Raw genomic sequence first — 25708 nt, 5'->3', positions numbered from 1 at the left:
ATAAAGCCTGGTATGACGCACATAACTTCTTGCAGAAATGTTATTAGCATTGAACATATGGCTGGTGCTGTAATTTTTTTTTGGCTAGTTTTTTGCCGTTTCCTAAGAAAGGAAGAATTTGTACTGTTTAGTTAAGAACTTAACAAATTTTCAACACACGAAATTATATCCTTTTCAAATCTCAGCCTCGAGTTTATTCTGAAACTATTCCTAAAATTTCGCAAATTTGGATATTATAAAATGTATTCTTTACATTTTTATTTTTTCCGGGTCTGTTGTCTTGCTTAAATGATTATTGAATATTTCTGATGGTTGAAAGTCTGAGCTCGCATAATACTTTTGTTACAAAAAATCTAGATTTCAGTTTTCAGATTTTAACAGTAATTTTTACCAGAATATCTGAACTGTCGCCACTTTTTCATCCAATCAGAAGTAAAATTAACCAATCGTGAGTCGTCCGCACACGTTTTCCCGCGCTATGCGTTAGCTTCGTGTAATTCCTTGGACTCTTGTCCTGGACGAGGCAATCTGGGCACGAGAAGGTGACAAGCACGGACAGGCACGGAAATATTCCCGGCTGGATTGGTTAGGCGACTCCGCGTCGCAAATTTAAAATTGTTGTGGTTTTCACTACAATGATCAGGATGCGAACTTTGTACGTTCTTTTGGACCATGGTTGTTTTAAATGAATTGCTAATCGATCGATGTTGTCAGATATCACCGCTACTTGAGTTCCTGCAGTTGTGAAGTTGAGTCGGGCTTTTTTCCCCCACGTATTTGACTCTGCAAGGCCTAGCGAACTCAGCAAACATACATGAACAGCGAAAATTAGCCAACAACATTTCATGTGCAAACAGAACATGAAACTAAAATTTCTAAATCCTTCACCTCCGTTAGTTGGATGTCTGTAATGGTAGTCACTTTGCTTAAACCTGGTTGACTACCCTGCAGTAATTGATCCTGAGGCAAACGTTTTTAACGTCTAACGAAATCAAAAGGACAATAAAATGAATGGGCAAAAAGTAAGGGTTTCACGTACCTTCTTTGCCAAAGAAGAGTCCATTCAGATTGACCTTTCATGTCACTACACTTAAAATGACTGCGTTTGTTTCTTACGAAATTGAAACCAAATCTCGGTCTTTCTTTTCTCATATTCATCAAATTTCGTTTACATAGACTCGACTGGATTTAATTGAATTTCCAAAATTTATTGCTAAGTTGGTTTTTTCGCCTTAGGGTGAATGAAGGCGAGGACGGCGGTAGAGCCGGGGTGGAATGTGATTTAATTTCCCTCCAAATGTTGAAGAAACTCCGCAAAGTTATGAGCAGCAGTTATCGCCCATAACAGCATGCGTTGTTCTATGAAATATTAGGAAACATAACTTGTAAGCTCCTGCATGCGGTAGAGGTTCCGTTTTAAAGGAGCTCAGACTTCAGTCACGTTTTCTTTTAGTTAGTTTGGCCATGTACAAAGTTACCTTAAAATTGAAGGAAAACTTAAAATAGTAGTTTACTAAGATAGAAAAACACCAAAGAGATAATAATAAACCAAAAAGGAACAAGGATAGTCTTAGATGGAGAAGATTAACGCGGATTGCAAACGACGAACTTACAAAAATTAGGCTAAACTTTTCAAGATGCACAGAACCCTCCAGTTTTTAAGTAGGAAACAGTGTTGTCGACCTCGTAATGTATTTTGACAAAACAGTGTTAGCGCATTGCGCGCTGCTAAACAAATTTAACAACTATGGGGTGATAACGTTTTCTTTAGTATAAGCTCTGTAGCAAACAAGCTTTGTTATGTGGACTTGTGTCACTCGTGACTTCCCGATGGACTGAGGACCTTCTAACACCAACAATGACGATTACTCCAAGAAGCATTTTAATTAAAACGCCCTGTTACAAAACGATACCCGCGTAAAGCCTCCGGGTGCCATGCCCAACAAACTTTCATTGTCTCACTCTTCAGTTTCCCAAAGAGTTCAACTTGAAAACAACCACCTGTTTAGCTTAGTTGGTAGAGCAGCTGACTACCGCGCGGGAGGTCGAGGTTTCTTGCCCGCCCAGACTGGACCAACACTCAGGGTCTTCAAATAAATGAAGAGAATGTGCTGCCTTTGTAATAACATCTACAAATGGTTAGACATTCGAGTCTTCTCGGATAAGGACTATAAACCGTAGGTTCCGCCTCCTGCATCGTCAGTGTTACATGGTCAACGTTTAAAGAACCCATGCACACACTTCTCGTCCAAGAGTGGCACGGAGTTCTCGTGTGGTCTAGCCTTGTCTCACGGGTTGGTGCTTCACATAGGATTAACCTCATTGCACCTTTCCCCGTTGGACAGAATTGTCCAAGAAAAATTGCTAAAATCCGTGAACACGAGGTCTAGCATGGCCTTGCATGACATAATAAACTGCAGTACGGGAACGTTCTGCTCAGTAGCTTTCATTTGAATGATAACAGCTGATAGCGTTTGACTCTGGGTGCAAAGCCAGACCTCGCTAATCATCACTATTGAAATGATAAACCGGAAATTAAAAGACTTAATCAAATGATCAGGTAAGGTTCCGAAACATTCCTGCACAAAAAAAGCCCGCGACAATGTTGTCAGCCTTTGTGTGGCCTTTTTGCTGCATTACCAAAGTTAACGGCCTTGCACATCAATGTTCAATTAATGGGATCCGGGTCGCTTTCAACGAAACATAACCCGTTGTTTTGGGCTGTTATCTAGAGCTGTGAATACACTGTTGATACGAATTGCTTGATTAGGTCAATTAACCGCTTTTAACTACCCAATCGCTGCCAAAATTAGCTCCCAGTTCCAATTAATGGATTTTTATGGCCGTGTTCTCCTTCGTCACTTCTCAGTGACAAACTTGTATTTTCATGTCGGGACATTCTCGTTGAGAAATCCCCAAGCTAAGCGATCCTGAGCTTTATTTTTTTTAGCAAATGACTATTTAACGTCAAATTAATTCTCATAAACCTGTTAAAGACATAAACTGCGATCATGTTTGACAAAAAAAATCCTTGGGTAACAGGACCTATGAAAATAAAGTTACTTACGTTTAGACAATAGCTAATTAATGAAAGAACAAAATTCAAAGAAAGATAACGAAAGAAATTCAACCATATCGAAATTACATTGCGTAAATGTAGCTGGGGGCTGTTTCAAAAATTCCTGTATCAAATGCCATTATAACTTAGACACTACTGTGAATTCCACTCAACTCTTTGCTTCAACATTAACAAAGTTTTATTATGTCTCCATTTACGGATATTTTTCGTTGGGATAAAGAACTAGTTTTCAATGGCCTGATGCTTGAGAGTATCCGAATTTTTTTCGGGTTTCCATAGTTTTGAGCCAGACATCTGCCACACACGTTGGTGACTAATTAAGAAATGAAATTGCTAAATTGGCTAGTAAAACTTTGATTTTGTTTAGTTTTACACTGAATATTTGCGTTTTACGAACAGTCGCCTTTTTGGCTTGTTATGTGACATTCCAACGTTAAATGAAGTACCGACTAAAAATTAGCTTGAAAAATATTTCATTCAATAATTCGGGGTTTTCTCAGTGTAAACTATATTCGCGAATGAATCAGCAAGGGTTTTCAAAAAATTGAGGTGGCTCTGAATCCCGCCCATATACTTTTTTGAACTTTGCCAAAAGTTGTACCTTAATATGCTGATTCCAATTCCAAAATAAAAGATGATGGTCACCCAGCTCGTTTTTGAGCGTATAAGCACTTAAACTAAAATAAGGGTGTTTTAACAGGTTATGTTGTTACCATGGCAACCGTAATATGAAAAGGATTCCCTAATATGTCTGCGACAGATGGATGAAGATATGGAAGTGAATACTGATCATGTATTTGAGACATCTGACTCTTATTCTTTGTCCTTATATCGAAATTATTGTTTTGCAAGCGTAGATGAAGTCATGACGTCTTGTTGAGACCTTAGCTAAAGAATGTGTTCATTTGAATTGGCCGCCATGTGAACATGTTTCTAAAGTCGTTCAAACGAGTAGCAACAAACAGACAAAGAAATAAAGAAACTACGATGAGCAACACTGAGACGGATTTCGAAACTGTGTTCTTCATTAAAAGGAAATTAAAATTTCTCAGATAATTACTGACTAATAACGACTGTAATGAATAGAACATTATCCTTGAGCGCATCTTAAGATTACTTCTTAAAGGAGCTCGAGATCTCACGTCAGTTTGAGTCATTTTGTCCATATACAAAACTACCTTTAAATTGGAGGAAACCTGAAAATAGTAGTTTACTAAGATAGAAAAACATCAAAGAGATAATAGTAAACCATGAAGGAAGGCGGATGGTTAAGGATAGAGAAGATTAAAACGGATTACACACGACAAACTTGATACATTTAGGCTAAGCGTTTCAAGATGCGCAAACATTAACGTAGCTCCTTTAAGAGATTTTACTGATAGTTTTGATCTAGAGGTGAAGCATGGGTCACTTTTCCATTCAGTCTCTCCATATTGAGTAACAGGTTATAGCCCGATGATCAAGGGAGGATTTTCCATGTTGATTTTTACCAAAAAGTGGTTATGTACTAATCATGCACAGCTATCGAGTGGTATACCATAGAATATCCCACGAGTCACTTGTATTTTCTCGGTATAAACACGGACCTTTAGGCAACACAATCTATTTTATATACGCACAGCGGTTGAGGGGAAAATGCGCATGATGGGGCGTAACAACGTCAAATATCAACGGCTTTCCTTATTCTGATTGGCTTTATGTAATTTTTATTGCATGGTATAAATGATTTTACGCTGTGGCTGTTTTTTGCGACCAACTTAACCAGATATGCGTAGCCCCTTACAAGACTGTGTTGTTACTCAGATAACGGTCTGCATTTTAGTTGTAAATTACTTTGTTATCTATTAATTGTCGAGAGCTGGTGCCATTACTGGGAGATAAGTTGGTTAACGGCCTTACTATCTGTGATACAAACCTCAATCTTGGTATGGTATGACACAATCTTTATCTACGTCGGTATGCTATGATCTTCTTATTTGATTACGATGAAAGTATCGAGATGATTACATATTTAGCCTGGCGAACGTATAGACAGGATTGAAAGCAACTGTCATGTAGGGGCTGGGCAAATATGAGGGGAATACTTGAAATATTCAATAAGATATTCCTTTTGGAAAAAGGTCAAATTCACACGCGTTTGCAGGACCAGGAATCTGAAATGTTCGTAAATGTCGCAGTATTGGAACCGTTTCCAACTTTACTCTAGTTGCTTTTCTAGAAAAAATGTTACAAAAAGATCGCCTCTTACATATCTTCTAAGCGAAACGGTATATGCTTGCGGAAAATTAATATTGCTGTACAAACTTCGTGGTGTTAACTGTGCATGGTATACTGACTTTCTTAAAACTTTATCTCTGTTGCTGAAAAAATTCATCTTTGTTTCTTAACGAGATTTTCGCCAAGCATCCCCGAGTGTTCTATAATCGGAGATAATGTTCTCTTAACTACAGGTCTTATCTTATCTCTTTAAAAGACTTAAGGCTAAAAATTTTACTGTACTGAATATGCATTCGCGCGTCTGATATCATAATCCAGTTTACAGCGAAAGCATGGCGGAATTTCAGTTTAATCTAGTGAACGTGGACGAATTACACCCGGAATTACACGAGCAACGGAGATCAATGTTTCTCGTGTTGTTATATCTCGTCGTATTATGAGCTGCGTCAGAGCGTGCACGGCTATACTCGGTCTAACTTTTGTTCATATGGTTTCTGAACCGGATAGCTCCATCGCTTCGACCTTGCAGTAACTGCGGTAAAATGTTCTGAGAGGAACACGTTTAATATGACATGATATGTCATGACTGGAACACATCAAATTCCCCGACGTTTGTATGACAGGTTGGCAAAAGCTGTCATTCTTGAGTCATACTGTAAGCGCTAAGCATGCGTAAAAGTTGAAACTTCTGGAATGCATCCCTGAGCACATTTGAAACCAAATCCTTCGGTCCCACTTGACAATTGTACATCGCTCTTTCTAGTTATGATATCCTAACAGAACATTGCCCCATATCATCTGCCGTTTTGCTTCTTACCTTCACTTTGTCAAATCACGAGTGGTGTAAATGTAAACAACACGTGCCTGAAGAGGAAGCAAGGTCTTCTTGTCCCAAATCCGGAGTGACTGTGTGATGTGTATACACTTTAGGTACTTTTCTTAGTTATTTGTCGCTAAGAAGTTCACCTTTGCTCCTTAAGTAACTGTTTCGTGTATTTTGCTCACTACCACTAGGATTATAATCAGGGATAAAGTCTTCTTAAGGCAGCTTAGGCTGAATCAGGGACATCTTGAAAAAAGTAACCTAAAGTTCAAAGTTCGTTGTTCATAGGGTGCGTCTAAGTTTTCCTCGTTCTATTGAACTCTTTCTTTGTTTTTTTTTTCCTGCTTTAGCTCGTTATTATTGTCATATTAAAGATTTCAACGTATTTCGGTTCGATACTAAAAATGAGAAAATATACATCGTGTTGTAGCCATTTTTACCTGACACTTATCATGTCTCTTCAAGAGTACTAGAACTAATGATGTATTGGTTCGCGAGCCTGATCAGTTGACGTAATTCAGTTTGTCTGCGGGTGACGAAGAGTATATTGTATCATCATAAGTGGTCGAATTCGAAACGCGATCTAACACATCGAGATTAGACAAACTTTTGCATAAGATTCCTTTAAAACCCCCTAGAATTGAATAACGCGCTATTCGCAGCCGCATGCTGCTCAGATTTTCGTTTTTCCCTGCGGATTTCAGATTAGAAGAGAGTTTGCTCGCAGTCTGTTACACCATGCACTCGGCAGGGGATCCCCTCCACTTGTACGTGGTCACGACACATTCTACCTTGACCGGAAATAAAAATCCGAAGCACGTCAAAGCAACTTTAATTTCAACCCTGGAGAACGTTAGAAAAACTGTTCAAAAGTGATAAACAGGACGTCGTCAAGAAGATTGCTGACAAGGATAGAGAAAATCATCAACTGAGGGATGTAGGTTTGATGCTGTGCTGATTTCTCAGAACTAGCAGTGAAAGAGATGTAAGAGAGCGCGTAATGAGAATTACAGTCTCGCCATTTTAGCCATGGAATGCAATGATCTCCAAGATCTCCCACCTGACATTATGATGGTGATGATGATTGCTAAATTGCTTGCAGTGTTTATGTTATGGCCCTATTCTCCCAGAAGAGAGCTAGGAATTAGTAGTAGTAGTAGTTTATGTTACATTTAATTAATCAAAGAATGCAATCTGCGGCAATCAATCGAAGTACGATATCCCATTGGGGTGACGGTTTATTCCATCGAACAGCGCGTAAAATTCTTTCCGCAGACTTGTATAGACACCTAATGATGAATCATTTGACCATTTGACACGACACGTTATCCTTTGTTTAGTTTACCAAGAATATTTACCAATAAAAAAAAAAAAAATGGAAAGAATGGTTCAGGCTTGACCCGTTTACGACTCGTTGGAATTTAGCGGACCATGCTCTTGTCCCTATCAAGATAAAGAATCTATCTGATCGTTTAGTCGTTTCCTTATTGTGAAGAATTTATGCCTGCATTTAACGAGTTCAACTTAATTGATTTTGTATTATTAGATTGGTCGACAACTTGTAATCGTTACGTCGTCATGTGTTGTTTATTTTGGAGCCGAAAATCTGTTTTTAAAGACTTATTGTAAAAAGCACAGTTTTAGAACAAGCTCCACAAGAAATTGAAAAGTAAACAAAATGGTCATTCCCTACCTGCAAATGAGGTAATATGTAGCTGTCCCTTGCTGTTGAACAAGGAGAACGATTCCTCGAAGGAACGCGGTAAAGAATAGCAATTGCAAGACGACACGGTGTACTAACTTACCAACACGGTGGAAGTATTTAAAACACTTACAGGACAGACGTGTGAATCGACAATGAGGCAACAAGTTGCCCTTTGTATATATGGAACAGCAGGGTAGTGTCTGTCGACACTCAACTTTGACACAATTCCTTGTATCGAACCTTTGTTGTAATAGCGGTTTCGTGACTTACTGGCGGGAGGTAAAGCCGCTATCATTGCACGTAAATCCTTCCGTCTGTGGAGACCCCTTTAAAGCTCAGAAATGTTCTCGTAGACTGGGTGATTTGTCTCAGCCGGCAGTGCTTACGCCGGAATGTGCATCTATACCAAAATTTCGATTTCCAGCGAAATGCCCAAGAGAGGGGACCAAAATGCTGCGATGTAGAAAAGTCTGAAGACAGAGTATAAGGTTTAAATTCCTTCAATGGATGTTGTCTTTGGAGTGGATGTTGTCTTTGGAGTTGATGTTGTAACGGGATCAAAGAGGTATTTCTTTAACCTTTGAATTCTACTGTCACTTACCAGGCGATAATTAAAAGCCGGTTGTCCGACAAGACCACCCTCTCATTGTGACATTAATTCGGTTTACGGCGAACATTCCTTCACTAAGTGGTCTAAGCATACTACTATAAAAAAAGTGTTTTTGTCTGTACCACTCTAAGAAATGGGCATATGCGAATCACGTTTAATCTTTCTTCTCCGGAAATGGTTTTTGTGTTCACCCAAATTGTCAGGGAAAACTGTGATGGACTTTAGGGGGAGTAGGGTCGAGGGTTTTTTTTTTTTTATAGTTGATAGTGGGGTGGAGAGGGGAAATTAGTCTGTCGGTTTTGTCCTTGAATACCCCCATCTGGGTACAAAGTTTTGCTTTTAGTTTGTTTTCTCCGGCTTACACCAGGAACTATAGTGCCTTTCCGAGCAGTGGACTTCGGCGCCTCTTACACGCCAAAACGGCTGTTGCAGATTTTTTAAAATTATTTTTATTTTTTTTATTTTTTTATTTTTTTAACGGCTGTTGCAGATAATACTCGATCTCAGACATTATAAATACCTACAGAAGAGACCATACACAAGCCGCAAATATCCCGCCAAAAAAAAAAAAAAAAAAAAAATTAAAGAATCGTGAAATGTAAACATTCCCGGATTATTTTTATGATTTTTTTTGGGGGGGGGAGCAGACAGTATTTTTATACTTAGACTAGGGAACCTTTTTTCAGGTTTGGTGACCTTCATAACCTTCCTAGGAAATTTTGAAAAGTTTCCATCGGCCAAAGACACAGCTAGCGTGGCCTTAATAAATTACTGTAACAATTGAAGTTACAGCCTCTGTCATTCTTTCGGGTTAGTATCATGAGAAGCTCAAAACGCAAAGGAAAAAATATTCCTTGTCCAGTTTTGCAGTTCGTCAAAAGACAAAGCAAATATTCAGCCCGAATTATCCGAACTTAAGAAGTATATAATAATGTGAGGATTAAGTGATTTGTCGAGAACATGGTTGGACATGTAAAGTTTTGGTTGCGTTTTTTCTGTCTCAAGAATTCTGACCCGCAGTTCGCTTCTGTCTAGCTGTGAGCACGCGAAGAAAAATAATAAATGCGAGAATAAATGATTAAAAGAGATATGTAAACTTTGCCATGTTTAAGAACTTTTTCAGTTTTGAGGATCCTTGGGTAAGTTAGTGCGGGGATGTCACATGGCAAACGTCATTACAAAGAGAATTTAACAATATAAATTAATTAATGCTTTTTTTTAAAAAACGTTTACACCGTCTTTAAGTAGATATATCATTGAAGATATGACTGATCATCCCAGTTAAAAACACAACATAAGCAGTTGTGATATATCAATTTCAGACATTCTTTCGGCTTATTAAATTTTTAAAAATGGAACAGTGTCAAAGAATCACAGCACAATGCCAACATTAGAGCCTTAATTATTGGTCTCTTGGTTTTGCTTTATCAATCATTGATACAATTTCTATGTGATTTTTGGTGTCATTACCATGCCAACAGTCCATGGCAACGTTTTCCATCTAGCTATGCTACAGCATAGATCTCTACACTCTTTTTTTCATAAAAATATATTTTATGAGAATATCGAAGCTAGCTGAAATGTACGAAATTTTAAGAATATTTTAAGACTAAAACCGAGGCTGGGATCTTGAAAAGAGTATAATTTAGTGTGCTGCAAATTTGTAAACACGAACAGTTATATGTTTTAAACTTATCTCTATAAAATTCTTCCTTTCTCTCTAACGGCAAAACTAACCAAAAAAACAGCGCAAGCCGTATACTCGATGCTAATAACATTTCTACAAGAAGTTGTGTGTCATACCAGAATTTATTGCCTGTAGTCTGGCTCCAAAATAACTTCAACGCCATCAGAGTCAATAAAACAGAAATATCATATGATATAATCGAAGAATATTCACAATATTTCCAGCCTGATTGACAGAAAAATAAGAATATTCAGCCCAGACCGAAAAAACAATACTCTTATATAAATAATAATAAAAAAAAGAGTGTAAGTTCCCTCGGCGCCTAGCTCTACGCCAAAACAAGCTTGCTGTTTAAAACTTTTCGGACCGCAGTGTAAATCGGTGTAAATCCCTGATCCGGAAATAACGACCACAGAAGAAGCGCAAATAAAATCGTGAAATGAAAACATGTTCGATCTCTTTTACAGTCTTTTTTTTAAAGTGCCTATGAAGTAAAAGATAATTGCTGCTTCTTTGAAAGGCTTATCAAAGTAAAGAATAATGGCGTTTCCCTTTTTAGAATATCTTTTTTCGTTCTAGAGATATTTATGGTTTTGTATTATGCAAATGAGGAAAGTGATGATGTCATAGGTGGTTCCACTTGAACAGTAAAACACTGAATCAAGAATATCTCTAGAAATATTGGAGCAGTGTTCTTCAAACTTGGCACCACAAATGTGCATCGCAAAAGAAACAGAATGACACCTTCTGTGTTGTTGCCATGGCAACACTTTTGGTTCCAGTCTCTTTCTGTGAAAAACCAAATATGCCAATTTGCAACCCTTCGAAAAGGGACAGAGGGTTTTGCTGGGAACACACACGATTCCCATATTGTCTTAACTCTCCCCATTAGATTGTTGGGAGTGGATGATCCTTGTTTAAGGTAAAATCTGATAATGTTCGTTTTAATTAAAACAGGACCAGCGGCATAACTGTTGTCATGGCGACAGCACGACAGGTGTCATTTTGTTTCTTTTTTGATGTACATTTCTGGTGCCAAGTTTAAAGAACACTGCTTTAATATTTCTAGAGATATTTTTGATTGAGTGTTGAACTGCTTTAGTAGAACCACCTATGACGTCATCACTTATAATACAAAAGCGTGAATATCTCTAAAACAAAAAAAGATATTCCAAAACGGAAAACGCCATTCTTCTTTACTTTGAAAAGCCTTTCAAATCAGCAGCAATTATTTTTTACTTCATAGGCACTTTAATCCAAACATTATTTTATGATTTACAAAGAAAAATCATGCCTTTCATTTTTTGCAAAAAAAAAAAAAAAATTTATTAATGATATTGTTAAAGAGCAGGTTTTCAAGTAAACCAACCTCGGTGGTTTATTTGTTTGTCACGTTTCAAGATCTCTGATGCTAGTTAGCGCGTCCGATTTATAATATGGATCGATGAACGCGCGAAGAAAACGCGAGAACAAGAGTCCAAAGAAATTGATCTTTACGCAATTAATATCTGCCTGCGATATCTACCAGACGCCACGCATTAAAACAGGATAAAGATTAATTTTACACAGTTTCTTATAATGGGTATATAATTTCATTATTATTATAATATTATTTCCTGGGTTAGATTTAAATAAGCGACACTGTCTAAAATAGGACCGTCACAGCTCAATGTTTTCATTTAAGCTCTATATTTATTTTTTGTTTCTATTGATAACTGATATCGTTCATCCACTGTCCAATGCCAACAGTCCATGCCAATAGCTTCTTTATTTTGTGGTCAGGTTTGTGGAGTGATTTGTAGTCCGTGCGGCCGCGGGAATCCTTTCCTAAGAGGAGATCAGTCGCGGTATATTTCGCAGATCGCTTTCCTGGGTGGGGCTCATTGGCGGACCATTTCCCGGTACATTTCCCAGATCTTCTCGTGGACTGTGGCTTGCGGCTCCTCAATGTGCATTTTTTATTGCGCTGGCCATATTCTTGTTCTTCAGTCTAGCTTGGCGCTATTTTATGCACGTTGACGGAATTTCTAAAGGAAAGAAAACAGTCAAGTTTTAGGTCTATCTTTAGATCTATATTGGTTGGGAGTGGTATGACATCATGAGAAGGACGTGATTGTGTTTGGAGAGGCACATGAACAAGGCGTGTAATCTGTTCATTGTTTCTCGGTTTCTGCCGTATATTATTGTTTGGTTTCCTGATTAGGTTAGTATAGAGCACGTAATTCTTCTGCTTGCCCGTCAGGTTCTGAGTAGACTGATTTACACATTATGCCGGCATTGAACATAAAAGTGAAGCAAAAGAATCGAAGTTATGCCGGAATAATGGTGATAAAAACTTGCTTGTGGTTGGGGTCTGGGCCTTGGGCAGCCCGAGAGAGATCTTTTACTACCTTGCACGAACGTGGTGGTTTCAACATGAAAGAGAGTTTCCAAATTACAGGAAGATTTTGCAGGAATATGTTTTTTCATCCGATATCTGTTTTGGTCTGAAATCGTGATTTAAACTGATGATGAGTTCTGTTTTGACCCACGCCCAATCAAGTCGACTGAGTGTCTTCGTAAGGAACCCAGGTTTTAATATGGTCGTGACCTCAGTTCAAGAATGACACATCTTGCCGCAATTTCTTTTTTCTCCTCGAGCTGCGCACGGGGAGGTAAGCCGTACCTGGAACATTTGCGTCATTGTGCAAGCCATGACGCCAACGGAAACAAGGATGTTTCGGAACAGCCCGAATGACTCTGCATGCGCTTATGATTTTTTTAGCCGTCTTCTACAAACTGAAAACAACGTGAAATGACTAGTCCCTAAGAATTTTGAAATGAACCCCTTCTTCACGTGCTCAACACGTGCTCTTCACGAAGTGACGTCATTAGGCACCAGTCTCCAAGCGGCGTAGGGTTTCCCCGCCGGAGGTTATAAAATAGTCGATTTGGCTCGATTTGTCAGCTTTTGGCGGTCGTGCATTTTCTATGCTTCTTCTACAACTGGGCCATTTTTTTGTCGTAATTCAGTAGTGATTCCTGTTCCAATCTTGACTTTATTTAATACACTCTTTGAGCTGCCACTAATTGTGCGACGAGACAGAGAATTTTCACCCTTGAATTGTTGATGATCAATTTCATTGCTGTAATCTTCGTGTGACCTGCCTGATTAACTGTGCTTGGACATTGATGCTTTTAAAAGGTGAGATTATACTTCTAATTAGTGCTCATTCTTGGGGCTTAATTAAGAGTTGATATGTCGCCTTGGAGTATTTTATCAGCGGCTTTTCAAAAGCTAGTCCTCTTATATTTTATTTATTAAATTCTTTCGAGTGAGCATGGACTGAAAACCTCCCTTATAGCTGTAGACTAGAGCACATGGAATATGAATATAGCTGGAAGAAAGCGACCACGGGAGAAAACAGTAATCAACGCCAGGAATATGACAACTGAACAGAATATGCTTATTTTCAGTCAGCAAGATATTATAAATTTGTCGCAACGAACTGAACTGCCTTTGCAGGTGGTAATTTTAACCGCGCGCCGGAGCGCGACCCATATGTATTTTCAAGACGTCCGGCTTTTTTCTACAAAGATTAAACTCTTCCTTGCAGCTGGAGCTTAAATGAAACTCCACGAGTTTTAATTTCTTAATTAAGGTAGGGCTCACCCTGAAGCCCGTTGCTTCTAAGGCGAACGAGCTAGAACATTTGGTCAAAGTGTCAGTTGTTAGCCTTCAAGGGCTGATTAGCTTTATCATGATTGAGTTGTAATTCCAATAATCCAGACAACTTCTAGAACCACAACGATCCTATTTTTTTGTCTTAATCTCCGTGAGAGATCAGACACGTTTCTCGTTCAGCGCCTAACCGTATGTCTAGAATCAACGAAAAGTCCATATCAATAACATACACCAATAGAGATGTACAATTTGGTTTGATATTAACCGTATATACCATGTCAAACGGATCAGTGCCTTGTCCTCAGCTTGGAACAGTCTTTCCGGATCAGGCTGAGGGAGCCGGGCACCCTGTGTGGGCCTCCGTCTAGAAAGAGGGTCTGGATAAGGGGCTTGATTTCCAGTTATCAGTTAAATTTTGGGCAATTTCTCTAACAAATGATTTCTTTAACAAATAGGTTCCATGTTTCCCTACCTCTGTTCAGTATTAGTACGAATCTACCAGCGTTCTATCACGAATGCTGTTCTCTGATTGGCTACGCTTCTCCTATCTATTCCGTTGTAGATGGTGAGTAGCGTTGCCGTGTGCGCTTGTTAACAAACTGGCGACCGCTTCTTTGCGTTTTCGAAGTGTCTGTGAAGAGGATTTAGATAAAGTTTTGAACGACTAGTAGATTTATACTAAAACGATTAGATTATTCGCTCTCGATTTCTATGCACAATAGTTGACTCAGGCTGCGCCCTCGTCAACTATCACGCGATAGAAATCTCGAGCTAATGTAATCGTAATTACAATTGTACTTGCTCCGTAATGTAAAGTGGTACTGATGTTCTTACCTGACCACATTTTGACGTCTTCTGTGATCTTTTACTGAACAGACGCACGGCAACATGGAATCTGTTTTTTTTATGTAATGAAGAAATAAAGATATGTTCATGACGTCATCTATGCGTCTGTCCCGCAATAGATCATAAGTAAGAATCAATCAAAATGCGAGAATCATTCGACATATTATATAATTAAATTTAGGGTGAGCTATCAGTAAACTTGGCAGATATCTAGTCTTAGTTGTCATGTAAAAAAAAACTCGCGTCATTTCTTAGCTGACGGTTGAAATTTTGACCAATTTTCCGGGGTAAAGAATTAACCCTAGAGAATTAACACTAATTAAGAGTTCAAAGTCTTTCAATCCTGTAAAAAGATCGCGCCACGATAAAGGCAGCTTCATATGGCGATGTTTTCGTTCGATGTTATTTTTGTGCCTGTAAACAAGAACACGTTTACAGATGGTGGAATTATAGTAAAGACAACATTTAAAGACAGTTTCTACAAAACCATGATCACGATACTTTGGAGCGACTATTTTTGTAGAAGGTTTGAGGAATTTTCGTTCTCCTTGTTGATACGTCAACAAGGTCAGGTGACTTAATAAACAACACACAGCCATGTTCAAGAAGACGTCAATCGTTCCTCAAATATAATTACACGTAGGGTTTTAGTCAGGACAGCAGATTTCGATTGTTTGAATTTCGTGGGTCTTCTCTTTTCTCCGCGATTTGACAAAGCTACTCTGTAGAAGCGACTGGTCATTTATTTCCACAAGCTACATAGATGGACATATGTTTTCTCGTCTAGGAAAACATCAAAATATGCTTCCAGTTATTTGAGTGTTTTTACGCCGCGGGCAAAGTAAGCTTTTGCGTCCACTTCAAGATGGCGGCCATTTTCGTCTACTGTGAAGTTAAGCGATAGTTATGTTTGATAATTTTTTTTTAGACAAAGGCTTATCCACCTCGAGTTTACAAAATGGGTCGAAACGTGGTATTGCAGAAAATACGTTGGAGGCTTTTAAAACTGTTTATTACGCAAACGTAGTTACTGATTAAGTTCCAAAGCAAGTCAACCCGAACCCCCACCCACCAAGCGCGAAATATTATCTCATCTTTTCTAAGTAAAGTTTGTTTAACATCAGGAGCCATAATGGCTCCTGTTAACATACTATATTTTTGAAGTTTGGTCACACAATTTTGATGTCACTTTCACCGGGCAGTAAAGCTTGCTTGTGCTTTTATCATGTAGTTTCTTGTATGCCCTCGGGTTCGGTATAGTATGCGTCCTTCCGGTCCTAGATCACTTGCGACGCAAGCATAACTGATAAGCATAAACATAAGCTTATACGCTAGTGGTGACGACCGGACATAAGCATAAGAACACACTATATCGAAATCTTGCGTTCTTCTTATGCTTATGCTTATGTCGCTATTGTGTCCAGTGGGGACATGGTTGGCACGGGGGGGGGGGGGTACCCCAAGAAAAATTTGGTGGGGGTGTGCGGCCCGCTTTCCAAAACCCATACCCTATTTATGACCAAAATCTGCGATTTTCAATACCCTCAGTTATGACCTGACCCTAAATCAATACCCTGTTTCAGACCTGCCTTATAATTTATAGTTCCCTAGTTTAGACCGACGTTAAAGGCATCGTGAAGGGTTTTTATTGATCGGTCTTATCCATAATGATAAAAAAGTAGCTTCTAAAAGACATGCCCAATTAAAGACTAGAGTGCAAAAACCAGACCCTATGAGTGATCAAAATGGCTAAAATCGATACCCTATTTATGACCAAAACGGCTGAAAAACCATACCCTTTGGGGCCACTATATAGCCCATATAAGGGAGTAACCCCCCTCGGGGATGGGGGGGGGGGTTGGCATAAGCGTAAATATAAGTGAAAGACTTTCAGCCAATCAGCGAGCACTTTATGCTTCTCCTAGCCATGTCCTCAGTGGACATAACACCGACAGAAGCATACGCGTAAGCATAAAGAAGAACGCTTAATATGCTTAGGTCGCAGCCGTCCCCACTAGCGCATAAAGCTTCTTATGCTAATGCTTATGCTGGTCTATGCTTGTGCTTGCGTCGCAAGTGAGGACCGATAAAGCCCGGTTATACATAAGCAATAGAATGATGCTGAACTGAGAAAGTGGAAACAGTTCGAGGCTCGCCAATGATAAAGAAACTGTAGATTATAATTACAGACTACAATATTATCAAGATTTCTAAAAGCTGGACTTTGGATAATGCAGTCATTATATGCCACCATGATACATGAGCAATTATGCTTCAAAAATGATAAAAAAAGGAAAACAGAGATTATAACGTGGCGTATATTACCCAAGCAGAAAAAGGAATTTTCGCTAGCACTGCCATGATTCAGAGACATCCTAGTGAAAGCTGATCAGATATTAATTTATGAACTATAAAAATATTAAATCTGTGAACGACAAACTTTTCCTTACCGAGCAGAATACGGGCAATGTAGCGTCATCCGAGTACAATTTTGACCATGATTGCAATTTTAACGAGAATTGCGCACAGGCAGTTAGCAACGCGAACGCACGCGCCCGCGTGTCTTGCACGCGGAATACACTTTAAATTGAGGGGCGACAGTGCAGAGGTTGCAAGCGGCTTAACTAGTAGTTTTAAAGTTTCAAGTTTCTTTCAGTTTTCACTCGAGAGTAGCTGTCTACCAGCAGCTGTTATGAAGTTAACTATGGGGTAGCATTCAAAAGACAATACCTCAACAAGGTTAAGCTTTTTCGGATGCTATGCATGCGTGAGCGCGTATTTTTTTCGCGCACACGCACGCGCGTACTGTCGCGCGCGAATGCTAGTTTGCGCCATATGCGCACGAACAACGAATAAATGTGAAATAATTTTCTTAAAGGCGCCACGAAGACGCACAAAAATCACAAGCAGAACAATTATTGATGTGGTTACCACTTGACCGCTTGACTTGTGCTGAACTCATATGTCCATTTGGTCAGGCTCGTAGCTAATCTGCGGTGATGATAAATATATTCATGAACCATCGGGTCGGTGGGCTTTTGTCATCCATAAACACGTTCTTGTCCGCTGCGTTCTTTGTTGTAATATTTGCATTTGTTTGAGGCATCGCGGGCCCTGATTGATAGTTCCTGTAAACCACCAACAGATATGTGAATTACAAAACTAACAACACAGTTCCAACTTCATCTGGTTCGCGAAGCGCTGATCAAGGAAAGTTCGAATTTAGCAGTCGATTTGTCTTCGATGGGATGAGTTCGAACGCTAAGTCTGTACGGGACCGGACGCCGAAATGTTCGATTGTCCTGAGCAATGTACTAGCGGTTGTCTTTCGACCGACGTCAACCGCAGTGCAACATCACTGCGAACATGCAAAACAGGGAGACGATGTGGAAAATAACCGTTCAAAACCTGTGCACCAAATAAGTGGATTGGAGTTATTCGATCAGTTTAAGGAAGCAAACCGTTCGACGATGCTAACGAGGTTGTCTGAAAGCTTAGACGACATTCGCCTCAAAGGGTGGATTTTTCCGTTCACTTTGCTGATCAAGGGACCGCATGAAGACGTCGAGGTCATCAAAGAAGCTTGGAGACGCCATTTTCTGCGCAGCCCCGATAACTTTATTATCCGTGATATAGGTAAGTTCAGTTTTATTGCTCGCAAATTGAGTTCAATTTTCTGAATTGACCGGCGGCCTTGTTGATTACCATCGGTGGAGATAAAAGGCTTTCCCGTATTGGTCAATGTAGGTTGGAATATTCGTTCGCTATGAAAAGTGATATGCGAAATTTCAATTGTAGCTAAGTGTTTTCCTAAATGTTATTTTTGTTAATTGCATCCATAGTACCTCGGCGGTTTCGTATGTGGTCAAATTGGGGGACTAACAAGCTACAAATTTAGCCTTCGTGCGAACACTTCCCCAGATCCAGTTGTTATAAATAAACTGAAATTCATTGAATTTATGCAAGTAAGGTATTTTACTTTTGTTATTGGTAAACAAGGTGATTCTGGACAGGTGCAATACAAGTGATAACACTCGACAAGCCGGGATAACAATATTTTACAAGGTTCTTCTCAAATATAAAAGCCGCTAGAACGTTTTTGCCGTTTCAACCTTGGCCTACAGAAACTTCTCTTTAATTAATTCAAACTCGTTCAAATGAATGGTCTCGCTCGCTCATCTTTGATCGCGCGCGCATCGAAAAACTGTATTTCCTTTATAACGTCGCTTTTTAAATAACAACTATGAATAATTTAGTGTGTTTCAACAGAACGAGAAACACACTTTGCTAGAATAGTTCTCAGCTAATCTTGCGTCATCGACGCAAGTTTACTTTTTCGTTGCTAATTTGAATTTTCCATTAGAGAAAATTGACAAGGGGGTTTTGCTTGAGTGGCGAAGAAAGGCGTTAAGTTTTCAATTAAATAGTATTTGTACGGTTGCCATTCAGCTGGAATCCGAAGCAATTAAATCTTTTAACAAGAAACCTGTTCGTAAAACTTCAACTGATACTTAACCTTGCAATTACAGAAATCGTCTTCAACTGCGTCGATTCTTATAAACATATAAACAATTTGCAGAACAGTTTCAATCTGCAAATTTGATCAAAACAACACCAACCCCTTAAGGCTAAAGTTAAGTTGATTTGTTCTTTGTAATTTCTTTTGTTGAAAGCTTTCAAAAATGGCAAAGAATTGAGTAGTTAAGGCTAACCACGCGCGGGAGAGTTAATAACTGTGTTTTTGACGTTTTGAAAGACAACTGAAAAAGCGGCTTAAACAAGGACAACATGAAAAAAAAAAAATCCACTTTTTTATTCACTTCTCTTTCATTATCTCGTTGATAGCTCGGTAACGCATTGTTCTTTTTACGTGTGGTGGTTTTAATGAGTGGAGCTGAGTGCAGCACAGTGATTTGCAAACCATTTCAAAGATTCCGGATGTGCCTTCACGGTGAGGTCTTTCGAGGTCTTTGCACCGGATAGCAGGATTAACACAGCCTTGTTCTGTTAAAACCACTTGTGTTGTTCTTTGAACTAACCATGCAAACGGGAAAAAAATTACCATACACTTGAGCTTACAATGCTATTCAACATTGTACAAGTGGAAAAACAAACTGTGCTTTGAAGTCCTTCGTTGAAGATGACATGCGTTTCAAATGTGTGTTCGTTCGGATTTTAAACTGTGGAGTTCATTTGGCTTTACTGCACTATTGATAGTGTCTCCCAGATCGTTGAAAGGCTTTTGAAGGAGGATTATATTTAAAACCTTTATGACTGCCCGAGAAACATTAAACAGTTGCCAGATACCAGTTCTTCCTCTATTCAAAGAGAACTTATCTGACCTATTTTTAGCAAGCAGTTCCTTTGTATATTGCCATGCATGAGCTCTCAAAAAGCTTTGGGCGGACCGCATCATAACTGGAAAGAATAACCTCCATTAGGTCAAAACAAAATAAAAGAAACTATCCCACAAGGTAAAACAAAGAAGCTCTCAGATGAAGAAAAAACAACAACTTAAGCTGATTCAGTTTTTGCGCAAATGTACATATAATCACAAGAACGAACATTCAACTGAAAACCAGCTTACAGCTGTTTATATTGCTACTTTCGCTACTGTTCCGCGGTTTCAAATGGTTCTTTTCTTTAAATTGTGACGTTACCTATTTGTTTTTTGTGAACTTATCTTGAACTGTAATTTCATTGAAACGTTCTAGAAAATGGGACTTCTAAAGCAGTTTGTTAGGGGGTGCCGAGTGCAGTTCGTTTTAATTCTACATGGAAATAAAGGAAGGGCTCCTATTGAGAAACTAAATTGATTTAAAATAAAGGATTTGAGTGCTATTATAAAATGAGCCAGATCTGTCACTGACATCGAGATTCGCCAAATTGAACGATCTAATTCACAAAGGTTAACTTCTTTACTATCTGCCAAGCTTCAATTACGGTAAGCCTGGGCAACTTTAGAACGTTATTGTTCGCTTGAAATAACTTGTGCTGGAGGATTCGAACTATGAGTTCATACTACTAACCAATGTAGTATAAAAATAGCGAGTTTCATTTGACCCCTTGCATGCAATTGGCGAAATAGGAATTTGTCGTTAAAAGGCAGGAAAATGTTTGCTTCCGCTGAAAGGTGATACTTCCCACAACTAAAATAAATTTTCGCCTCTTTTTTTAATTACACGCGAGCGAACTCGCACGCTCGTTCTCACGCGACGCGCGCTTTGGCTGTTTTCGTGTGCATCCTAATACACGACGATAATACACATCTTAATTGCTAACAAAATGTATTAATCTTGATTTCGTTAATTTAGCAGCTCGTTAAAAGTTCTTCAATTGGAAACGCGCAATTCCATGTCCATCGGAAATAATTTTGCATGTACGACTAGTTTTCGCGACATCGCGCCCCAAAGCTGGAAAATTTAATTCAACAGTCTGTTGTTCCCATGAGTGCGCCCACGAACGCGGTGGCAGCTCACAATAAAATCAAAGTCATGTGATTGGCTGAAGTTGCTGTGACTCGTATGATATTCGTTAGTTGACTGGCCCATATTTCACAAATTGCCGCTCGTGATCACACGCCACCAATTAGCTTATAAATTGGCTTTCTGTCTCGTGCCGACAGAACAAGTCCAAAAAATTGCTCATTATTGATGTGAGAGGTACTCTAGTACTAAGAATAGCACGTATTGTGTTTAAAAACTGGGATCGGTGCAGCCGGCGGGCCAAATTATTACAAGTGATTATTTTTAAGTCACTTTTGATAGCGAGAAATGTCTCAACCTGAAATCTCAGTCTGAGGGCGGGAGATGAATGACATTTCAGGCAAGAAAAGCTCGGCAAAATGTTTTAACATAAGTGTTATGTAGCCTTAAATCTTCCTTTCCTTTATAACCACCCTTCACTGAACGTGAAATTAAATCTTTTCGTCATTCAATTAAGCAGAAACGCTATCGTATACTAAGATCCGTCTGTCCCTCAGCTTGGTTGTTTCAAACACTTTGCGGATTAACGAATTAATATCTAATGCTTTTGCTGTCTGGTTATTATGTTGGCTTGCCCACTCTGTGCTTGACTTGAATTAAAGGAGCTCAGTCATGATATTTTGAGATCATAATAAACGATAAAGGAACAAGGATGGCTAAGGATGGAGAAGATTAACGCGGATTACAATCGACAAACTTGAAAAATTTAGGCTAAACTTTTCGAGATGCGCAAACCGTGACGTAGCTCATTTAAGCAGAGCTTTCAGTAACTTTTACTCTGCTGTTGTCAATGGTTAGTTTTCTTTCTTTCTTCTGTCTCATTTGCTCCAAATTTGTGCCCTTCCACAGGTGCAGTTAGCTCGATTGGCATGGAGGTCATTCAACAAGCACCGTTCCTGCCTTTGACCATGTCGTTAATGGAGACCATAGCCTCCCTTAATGGCAGCCAGTTAACAGCCACACAGCAATCCATCGCTGAACATCTCGCCAAGACATACCAATATGTGCACGTCCCCAAACTAAACGTGATTCACGACTGCCTGGGAATTCTGATCAAAGAACGGAAAATTTATCACACGGGCAACGGGTATTTCGTTTCCAATCACAGTCCATTTGATAAACCCGCGGACGCGCCGAAAGAAAATGGCGACGGCCATGGAGCGAAGGAATCTCGTTGCGTTGCGTGCGAGGTCATTTCCAAAGGAAAGTCTGCCAAAGCTGAAAAAGCTAAGAAAAAGAAAAAAGAAAAAGAAAAAGAGAGTGCAAAGGACAAGGAAAATGGGAAAGTTAAAAATTCAACAAAGGAAGAGGAAACGCCCGACTGCAAAACACCAGTTGATCATGTAGAATCAAAGTGTGGAGAACGAGGAACCCAGGACAAACCTCCGACGCCCCAAATGCTGGAAGAAACAGCGAGCGAAACTAGCAGCGAAGGAGCAACTAAGAAAGCTAAGAAACAGAAGAAAGGCGTGCTTGATCAGATAACGTGCTTCATCAAGGGAAAAACGCTTTCTGTAGCAGAAGTGTCTGAAGATACTAAGCAGGAGACCAAACCCGAGACCATACAGGAGCAAACGATACCCTCACCCTCCCCTCCCCCTCAAGTAACTAATACACGGTGTCCCGCACCGCTCGCGGGTCAAGAGGACACGTCACTGTCTCTGTCGAGAAAAGAACGGAGTATTCGTCTTCAATTCAGAAACAAAAGAGCTTTATCGGCTCCGGCGGATAATCCTTCTTTGTTCGCCCCTGTTCTTAATAAGGAGCTTGAAGAGCCCGCTAAAAGAGAAGCTAAGAAAACAGTTCCGAAACCTCGGGAGCTTGCCAGAAGTAAGTCTTTCGCAGCGGCGGAAAAACGCCCCGCGCCCGTTCAGCGGAGCAATTCATTCTCCGCTGCAAGTACCAGAGTCGCGCGGCAGATTTCGACCGATAGTGCTCCAGGAACCTGGGACAGGCGACTGAGAATGAACTACGGCGATATCATTCGCAATACACCAGCCAGACAAACGATCCACATATCTAGACCGAGTTCGTGTAATATCGGAGTTGTCAGACCTCTGGATACGACACAACAACGACCGCTTTCACGGAACAACTCCTTGAAGAAGGAAACGCCCCGGAAGAAAGGGGGATCCCTGTCACCCCCGGGTACCCCCCGGAGTTTTATCACCCCAAACAGTACTCCGCGCCTGAGAGAAAATTCAAATCGTCAAGTAGTTGTCCGAAGTAAATCTTTCACGGAGCCAGGGGTTGTGAGGTTGGCAAATCGACAATTCTCTTTTCGCCCAACCATGGGACCACATTACGAGTCTCCTTTACAACAGCTGTTGGAGAGAAAAACTCCCGGCTATACAGCTCCTCCGAGTACAGCGATGCGCGTCACAGTTGCTCCTAAGGGAAGGTACTATACACCAGTCAAACGCTCGCCTGCGTCTCCTAAAAGGACTCCTCTCAGCAGTCCCTTGCGAAAGCAGCCAAAACAGCCCGCGGGCCAACCCGCGGGACTATTACCAAAGAAGAAACCCTATACCAGAAATGACTGCTCGTCACCTGTTTGTTACGACACAAGCATGATCAATGACAAAGTAACTAACTGCGTGTGCAACGGAGACGTAAACCATGCAGAAGGAACGGCTAAATTTCAACCTGTCCTTCATCCAAACCACAATTACTACCAGCATGTCGGTTCGCCTTCGGACGGCGTTAGCAGCGAACATATTTGTATCGAGGAAATGACTTCCACATCGGCGTCGGAAGTGACGCTGACCGAAGACGTCGACAGATATGAGGAGACTCGAACTGATAACGAGGGCAAGCCGCTGGGTCTCTACAAAACGTTCAATGACGAGGGTGTCAATGACAGCTTGACATTTATTGGTATTATTTGATCAATATTATATAATGCTTATACTTCATAAACAGAAGATAGAAATTTCGCCACATTGGCTGCCTATTAAGGAACGTGCCATTATTTTCTTGAGAGGGAGTGGGTGGGTGAGCTGCCACTTTCCAAAAAATAAACTCCTGCACAGCAAAAACTGCTAAAAAATAGTCGTGCAAGGGGAGAAAGAAAATAGGCGAACAAATGCTTTCTACCATTCAGGTCCTCTTAAAAAATTTCCGAGTAGTGCACAAGCTATTACCCACCAAAAAAATCATGCACAACCAAAAGACAAGAAAAAAAAATTTTCAAGCCCCAAAAAAATTTCGCCCCCCCCCCCCCCACCCCTTCCTCCCCCCGCACTCAAAAAATAATGGTACGTCTCTAACATGACTTGTTGTTTATATAACGTTATTCTGAGGCAATACCTTTACTTTGACTGTGTTTTAGTCGGTAGATGAGAATCGGGAAGTATTCTTACGTCAACGAAGTGCGCGCGATGGTCAGTGCTCGCATTGTTGACGGTCAAGGGAAGGAGAGAGCATTTTTAGTGCTTCTTCTCCGAGTATTTCTTTTTGAATTCAACAGTTCAGCTAAGAGCATTTTTAAATGATAAGCCGGGAAATTCTATTATTAATTGTTTTTTTAACAGCTCCTGCATTTTAAGGACGAAACAATGTTTGTCGGAGTCCCGCTTTGAAGCGCGAACATTCCAATTTTTAAGAAGACAAGAACAAAATCTTCAGCATATCTAAAATTTACGATACTGTACTGATGATCCAGTAATGTCACAATAAGAGACAAACATTTTTACTTATTTTATGGCTTGTGAAATGTTTCACGACCAAAAGGAACTATGTACTTTGATGTAAGCCGTTTTTAAAATCTTTACAGCATTCTAAGACGTGTGTTTTATATCCTTTCGTTTCCTGCACTCTATAGCTTTTTTTTTCTGTTGAGAATTTGGTTTTCAGTCAATTCAGTGTAATGGACTCCACGTCCAGACCAGTTTTCGGAGAGGATGAAATCGTGGACTGCAGTCAGTATATATTATTAAAAAAGAAGAGTTATTATTAATAGAAATATTTTTAGATATTAGCTCAGAAGACAGGCGTTGTTTATTTTTGGAATTATTTCAATTGTAGTTCATAGATATAGCGGAGGTATCCTGATTCTCAACCTCAGAAAGGAAGAGAGGACCCTAGCCAACGTTGACGCAGATTAAATGTTAAACGATAAGTTTTGTATTTTATCGAATATCACCTTTGGACCGAAATCTGGACCGAAGGAAATCGGGAGAATGTTCGGTTCCGTGTCAGTTGAACAGGTAGATTCCATGGTTCCTGGGCGTCTGTTCAGTAATTGATCACAGATGACGTCAAAATGTGGTAACAAAAACACACGAGGCGATAGCCGAGTGTTTCACTGATGTTCGTACCGCATTTTGACGTCTTCTGTGATCTATTACGGAACGGACGCACGGCAACATGGAATCTATTTGTTTTACATTATTAAGAAACCGAAAAAAAAAAAAGTTAATGACGTCATCTGTATGTCTGTCCTCCGGTAGATTGTAAGTAAACCTATCAAAATGCGAGACAAATTTGACTTATTATGTAACTAAGACTCGACCATCTGTCGTTGTTTTCACTTTGGTTATAATATTTAGAGGAATGATTAACTCTTATTGATACCGACATTCATCTGTTCT

At 39.7% G+C, this 25708-nt stretch overlaps 2 protein-coding genes across 2 annotated transcripts in view; one reads left to right on the top strand and one right to left on the bottom strand.

The window, feature by feature from the left end:
- Nucleotides 1–7966, bottom strand: part of LOC110066066 (uncharacterized) — a 29698-nt gene extending 21732 nt beyond the window's left edge. The window contains exon 1 of the mRNA XM_089272556.1: nt 7813–7966. The gene's annotated coding sequence lies outside the window, so the exon portion shown is untranslated. The remainder of the gene's footprint in view (nt 1–7812) is intronic.
- A 9680-nt stretch (nt 7967–17646) lies between these two features.
- On the top strand, nt 17647–25696 carry LOC110066073 (uncharacterized). The gene is made up of 2 exons (XM_020773273.2): nt 17647–18267; nt 21966–25696. Exons 1-2 carry the CDS (start codon nt 17880–17882, stop codon nt 24002–24004), a joined length of 2427 nt encoding a protein of 808 aa, XP_020628932.2. The 5' UTR covers nt 17647–17879; the 3' UTR covers nt 24005–25696.
- Nucleotides 25697–25708: the final 12 nt, after the last annotated feature.

The sequence above is a fragment of the Orbicella faveolata genome, unplaced genomic scaffold (genome assembly GCF_042242905.1).
Source record: "Orbicella faveolata isolate gen_17 unplaced genomic scaffold, um_ofav_v1 contig_35, whole genome shotgun sequence".
Lineage (NCBI taxonomy): Eukaryota > Metazoa > Cnidaria > Anthozoa > Scleractinia > Merulinidae > Orbicella > Orbicella faveolata.
This window is presented reverse-complemented; position numbering and strand designations above follow the sequence as displayed.